General features: G+C 47.0%; 1 protein-coding gene across 1 annotated transcript; it reads left to right on the top strand.

The window, feature by feature from the left end:
• Positions 1-359: 359 nt before the first annotated feature.
• Positions 360-5,396, top strand: LOC108491601 (zinc finger protein DZIP1L-like). Its single transcript, XM_017802191.2, has 2 exons — positions 360-730; positions 4,810-5,396. Exons 1-2 carry the CDS (start codon positions 410-412, stop codon positions 4,921-4,923), a joined length of 435 nt encoding a protein of 144 aa, XP_017657680.2. The 5' UTR covers positions 360-409; the 3' UTR covers positions 4,924-5,396.
• Positions 5,397-6,020: the final 624 nt, after the last annotated feature.

The following is a 6,020-nucleotide window of genomic DNA, read 5'->3' as shown; positions in this document are numbered from 1 at the left end:
TTGTTGTAAAGTGCCATTTTGACAAGATGATTAGTAAGAGGGCAAGGAACACAGTGCTTGGTACATTGTAGGACCTTAATAAATGTTTCTTTTCTTCCTTCCTTCCTTCCTTCCTTCCTTCCTTCCTTCCTTCCTTCCTTCCTTCCTTCCTTCCTTTCTTTCTTTCTTTTCTTTTTTTGGTCTTTTTGTGTCAGGGTCTCCCTGTAGCCCCAGCTGTCCTGGAACTCACTATGTAGACCAGGCTGGCCTTGAACTCACAGAGATCCGCCTGCCTCTGCCTTCCAAGTGCTGGGTTTAAAGGCATGCATCAAAATGTTTCTTGAATGATCTTTCATTCAAGGGCTGTTACAGCTCTGAAAAGCTACGAAGATGTCTAGCATTTGAATCTTAGAAGGCACTCTGAGCCTCCATGTATTCGCCTGGCCCCTCTCTATCTTCTTGTTGTTCTTCTGTGTGGCTGTCTTACCATCTCCCATCTGACCTCCTCTCAGTTCCCTCTGCCCACACTGGAGCCTGGATGTGGCCCATGAGGATGAAGCATTCATTCTCCAGGCTTACTCCACTGACATGGCCACTTATCCCTCTTCTAGAAACACTGGTGCAATCGATGGTCAAAAACCTTGAGAAGCAGCTTGAAACTCCAGCAAAGAAGCCTGCTGGAGGAGTCAGTGTGTTCTTAAGGCCCAACATTGCCCTGCAGATGTCTTCCGTGCCAGGAAGGAAGCCTCAGGTAAGATGCTTGGAGATGGCCCTGTGTTTTATACAGAATCAGCTCCAAATCTGAGGGTTCTGTGGTTAGGGCTGGGAGAAGACCAAACAGGTATCAGCTTCGACATGTCTTGAGCAGGTGGCGTCATCTCCTTTGTTTCTAAACGTGGAGAGAATGCCTTTTTTTAATTAAAATTTTTTTCTCATTTGTTTTTGAGTGTGTAGCCTGCATGTATATAAGTGCACCTGTGTTGTGCAATGCCAGCAGAGGCCAGAGGTTGTCAGATCCCCTAGAAAGGGAGATAATGGACAGTTAGCTGCCATGTAGGTGCTGGGAACTTAACCTAGGTCCTCTGCAAGAACATCCTGTACTCTTAACCTCTGAGCCATCTCTGCAGCCCCTACTTTGGAATTCTTTCTGTGCCCATGTTTATTATAAGCAGCTGCTCAGAAGGTTTAAATTTCAGTCTCCTACCTTTGAGAGCCTGGCGAGTGCGTCTTTCTCCTGTGTCTGCTCCCGTCCTGTTCTGTCTCTTTCACGGTGGGCCCCTCCCCAGTCCTTCTCAGAGGACCCTAACCCAAGGTTGCACCACCAACCAAGAGCAGGCATTAGCCTGGCACCACACAGCACATCAGATGGAGAAATTAGACAGCTTCATTCTAACTGTTCAAGGCAGTGCCTCATCACTGAGTGACTTCATGACTTCATCACTGAGTGGCTTCGTGGCCTGGCCTCTCTCAGGCTGTAGCTGTAGCTACCATCGGATTCAGAGTTAGCGCTCCCTTTACAGCCCCACCCCCCGCCCCAGTCAGGGACCAACTGCTACCTCCTGTTATTTTCTGAAGTGAAAATAGAGAAAATTCTCTTTAGTTTACATGCTCCTTTCAGCCAAAAAGGTGCATTGGAAGTGATTAAATAAAATTCACTAGTAGTGGGCAATTGTTTTTTCAGTGCTGGTGCTGGAACCCAGGGCCTCTTATGTGCTAAACAAAGACTCTATCACTGAGCTATATCCCCAACCCCCATTTATCCTTGTTACTCTAAAATGCTCCAAATTTGAGGAAGGAAATGGTTGTACTAATTCAAGAAGCTCAACAAACAAGTAGAATAAAGCCACAGACCCATTATGAGACATTATAATCAAATTATTAACAGTTCAAAACAGAATCCTAGAAGCAGCAAGATAAAAATCAGTATGTGGACGGTCTTCAAAAAAAAAAGAAAGAGAACAGAGTTAAAGGCGACCAGAAGGAGTTTATTGCAGTGTAAAGACCTCAGAAACCTCAGACTTGGTGTATGGGGAATGAGAAGGCATTCTCTTACCCCGGGGATGCCATGCTGCTGTGAATGAGGGCCTTTTGAATGTTTTGTCCACGCAGTATCATCTGGATTATCAGTGGGGGAACATGTACAGTGCTTGGGTAACAGTGACATTTTGAGGAGCTCTAGCTAAACTTTGTTTCTCTCTCTCTCTCTCTCTCTCTCTCTCTCTCTCTGGGGAATGTGTGTGGTACATGTATGTGGGTGGCTGTATTTGCCCATGTGTGCACATGCAGAGGTCAGCACAGGACTTCAGGTTCCCCCTACACTGACCTCTGCCTTATTGCTTTGAGACAGTCTGTCACTGAACTGGAAGCTCTACCAGTTTTGGAGCTTCCTGGATCCCTCTGTCTCCACTCCCCAATGCTGGGCTAACAGGCATGTTCAGCCATGCCTGGATTTTTTTTTTTTGTGAGTGCTGGAGATTTAACTCAGATTCTTAGACTTGCAGAATAAATACTTACTCATCAAGCCATCTCCCCAACCCCTAAACTTTATTTTCTATAGAAATTCTGTTAGATTATACTTTAAGTCTGACCTGATTTATCATTTTATCCCCAGAGCGCACCATCCATGTTGGTGATTCAACTCAGATGGGATGTTTTTTCCAGAGCACAGAAGAGAGATGCGTTTTTATTGAATTTTTGTGTATTTCATACAGAACTTTTTTTTTTTTTTAAATGGAAAAAAGTTTATTTTGGCTTAGGGTTCCAGAGGAATCAGAGTCCATCATGGCAGGGAGGCCTGGCTGCAGGGAGTAGGAAGAGGAGTCACATCTTTAACCACAAATTTGAAGTACAGAAAGCAAACTAGAAGTGGGATGAGGCTGTGAACTCTCAAAGACCACCCACAGGGACACACTTCCTCCAGCAAGGCTACGCTTCCTAAAGATTCCATGACCTCCCCATCAGTGCCACCAACTGGGGACAACATTCTCATTCAAACCACCACATTCCACTCCCTGGCCCTCAGAGGTTCATGGTCATGTCATAATGCAAAATGCACTTAGTCCAACTTTAAAAGTCCTCATATTTTTCCGTATAGAACATCTTAATCATCTTTGTGCCCCCTTCCCCATTGACTCCCTCCCATAGCCCCCCCCACTTGAATTCATACATTCTGTCATTTCTGTTAAGGTCTATCATGTCAAGTTAATGTCCCCAGATGTTCCTCAGTGCAAATTAATCTACTGAGGCCTAGTCAGCTTATCTAGAGCCCCTCCCTTGGGCTGTAGAAATGCCTTAGGGATTAAGAGCCATCTGGCTGTTCTTGCAGAAGACCCAGGTTCAAATCCCAGCACCCACATAGCAGCTAACAACTGCCTGTAACTCCAGTTCCAGGGTATCCGACATCCTCTTCTGTCCTCCAAGGGAATTGCGTGACACAGGTGCATTTACATGCATGCAGGCATAGCACTCATACATAAAATAAAAATAAAGCAAAAATAAAGAGTCCTCCCTTTAAGAAGATGAGCTCTTCCTCACCCAACAGTCCTCAGCTGCCAATAATTCTTTGGCTAAGGTTGGGGCCTGCTGTCCATTTCCACAGTTCTGTGCTGGGTTTCTGTCTGCTTGAGTTTGCATGGGTCTTGTGCATGCTGACACCATTGCTGTAGGTTTCTATGAGTCTCTAAGATCTATGACCTCTTCAGCTATGTGTATTTGGCTAGGTTTACAGCACTGCACATGAGTTTGTTCCCATGGAGTGGGCTTTAAGTCCAACTAGGTGGCTGCTGATTACCCCCAAGATAAAAGTGCCACTACTGCACCAATGTCATTTGCTGTGCTGGTCATTGATGTGGTTTTTAGGCCTTGTAGCTGGGGTTGGACCATTGATTGATGTTCTCCCTTACCAGCTTGCATAGTGCTCTTCAGGGGAGGTGGCGTCCAGGTCAGTTCCAGCTCCATTGCTCCAAATCCTGTCAGCCCCTCATTTTTATTTTGTAATACAAAATGATGGAAGTGCTTCCTAGGTCCTGGATGGTATCTCCTCACACACACACACACACACACACACACACACGCACACACACAAATGCATAGAATGGCTTATATCAAAGCCCAGATGGCTAGCAGAGATGCAGAGAACTCTGGAGGGGAACTTCTGGCTTGGGCTGTTACTTTGGTCTGGATGTAGTGTGGTCCCTTGGCAGACTCTAGGTCTCCCATTGACTTCAGCCCAGACCCATTCCAGGCTGAAGGTCCTGATGCTTCCCAGATCCTTTCATGTTTAGTGTTTACCAGGCAACTGAGCACTAGCCCAAGAGCAGGGGGACCTTTAGATCAAGGTGCATTCATCTTAAGAGCTTGAAAAGTTCAAGACTTTTGGTTTCCAGTTCTGTCAATGTGAGTTGTTAAAACTCTGCATATAACATTACCTTGTTTACCTTTTAGTTACATATTGTGTTGGTTCACCGTGGAGCTCACAAAAAGATCAAGTTTTCCCTAGTTCCCTATTGTGAAATCAACAGTATTAAACAGGTGATGCTCTGAGCACGTGTGCTGCTGTGTTTAAATGCAGACATCGGCAACCAGATCTACACATAAACCTCTCCAAGGTTCTCGCCTTGGCCTTGCTAGTAGGATACTAGAAGCCTTTAGACCACTCTTGCTCTGGATCTCTGGAGCAGGTTTTCAGAGGCAGGGAGCTTGGAAGGCAGGAAGAGTCATCTCTTCCATTTGCTTTCCTCTGAATCAGCCCTTTTTCTGTCTTGGGTGGTGCTGAACTCTGATACTTTCTACATTTATCAAAATGTGTTCTCTCCTCTTTCATCCCTGCAGCTTTCTGAAGATGAGAGTGACTTAGAGATCTCTTCCCTGGAAGATCTCTCAAAGGACCTGGACCAGAAGGAGAAGCCAAAGCCCTTGTCCTGCTCAAAACTCCCAGAAGTTTGATGATGCTTCTTGGAGTTCTGGTCGACCCAGGGTTCCTGACTGGTGATCCTGTTCAGGGTTGCCAGAGGGCTTAGCCTTGTTACCTGGGTGGGGCCAGCGTGAGCTTCATTCCAACAGAAGAGGCTGACAGGTGTCTTGCCTTCCCCAGGAGCCAAATAAACTTCCCCTTGAGACAAGCAAAGCAGCAGACAGATACGCTTTTGTAGGCGCATGGACCTCAGAGCGCCAGCTGCTGGCTGGCGCCGGGCCTTGCTGCGCTGTGGCGGGTGCGCGCCGCCTTGCTGTGCTGATCCCTGGCTCTCCGCGGCTACCGAAGCTGGCTCCTCTGGTGGGACGCTATCAGCTGCCGGGTGAGGTTCCGTTCCAGTCTCAGGCGGTTGCTCCCTCTAAGTTTCGCGATCCGTTGGCCACCGGATTGCGAGGGGAGGTGCAGGAACGGCGAAAGCAAGACCTTCGCGAGCAGTTGATGGAAGGAAAGCCCCCCCCCCCCCCGAGATTAAATCACAGGATTCAGTGTTACAGCTCAGATCTCAGTGATTCAGCTCCGATTTATTAAGGGGAAAACTAGGATATTTATAGTGTGGAGGTAGTAGCAAAAGCTTTAGCTGATAGGTGTTTTGTAGGATGCCCTATTTACATGTGGTGGTGGGCTTCTGCCAGGCTGTCAGACAGTGCCTGATTATCACACAGGAAAACTTGGCAGTTCCTATGCCAGAGGCCATGTATCTGTGACAGCTACTTCAAAGATGAGTCAGGAAGAGAGTAGGAAGGCGCCCTGCTGAGAGAAGGAGTCTCTGCATATGAACGCCGAGCCGGCCTGCGGCTATCCGGACATGGAGAGACTTCGACTTAACACAGCAGGGGTCCCCAACATGCTTTCCCTTCTCCCTGCAATGTCTCCCACAGCCTAGGTGCTTGGTGGAGTGACCTGTGTCCCAGTGCTTAAGAGAAAAGTTAGAACAAGACCTCCAAATGTTTCTTCCATGGTTCCTATGTCCAGCCCAAACCTGCAGGTCACTGTGGAGTAGGTAATATATCAGTTACTGTCTTAGTTTGTTCTTCATTGCTGTGACAAAATACTCTGACCAATACCAACT

Source organism: Nannospalax galili, unplaced genomic scaffold (assembly GCF_000622305.1).
Source record: "Nannospalax galili isolate Female #2095 unplaced genomic scaffold, S.galili_v1.0 scaffold5605, whole genome shotgun sequence".
In the NCBI taxonomy this organism is placed as follows: Eukaryota; Metazoa; Chordata; class Mammalia; order Rodentia; family Spalacidae; genus Nannospalax; species Nannospalax galili.
Note: the sequence above shows the minus strand (reverse complement) of the source record. Positions and strands in the feature narration are given on the sequence as shown.

Excerpts from the sequence above, each read along its gene's own strand:
- LOC108491601 (XM_017802191.2), top strand. The coding sequence starts at position 410 with ATGTATTCGCCTGGCCCCTCTCTATCTTCTTGTTGTTCTTCTGTGTGG. Across the intron at positions 731-4,809 it reads TGCCAGGAAGGAAGCCTCAG|CTTTCTGAAGATGAGAGTGA; the intron begins GTAAGATGCTTG and ends TCATCCCTGCAG.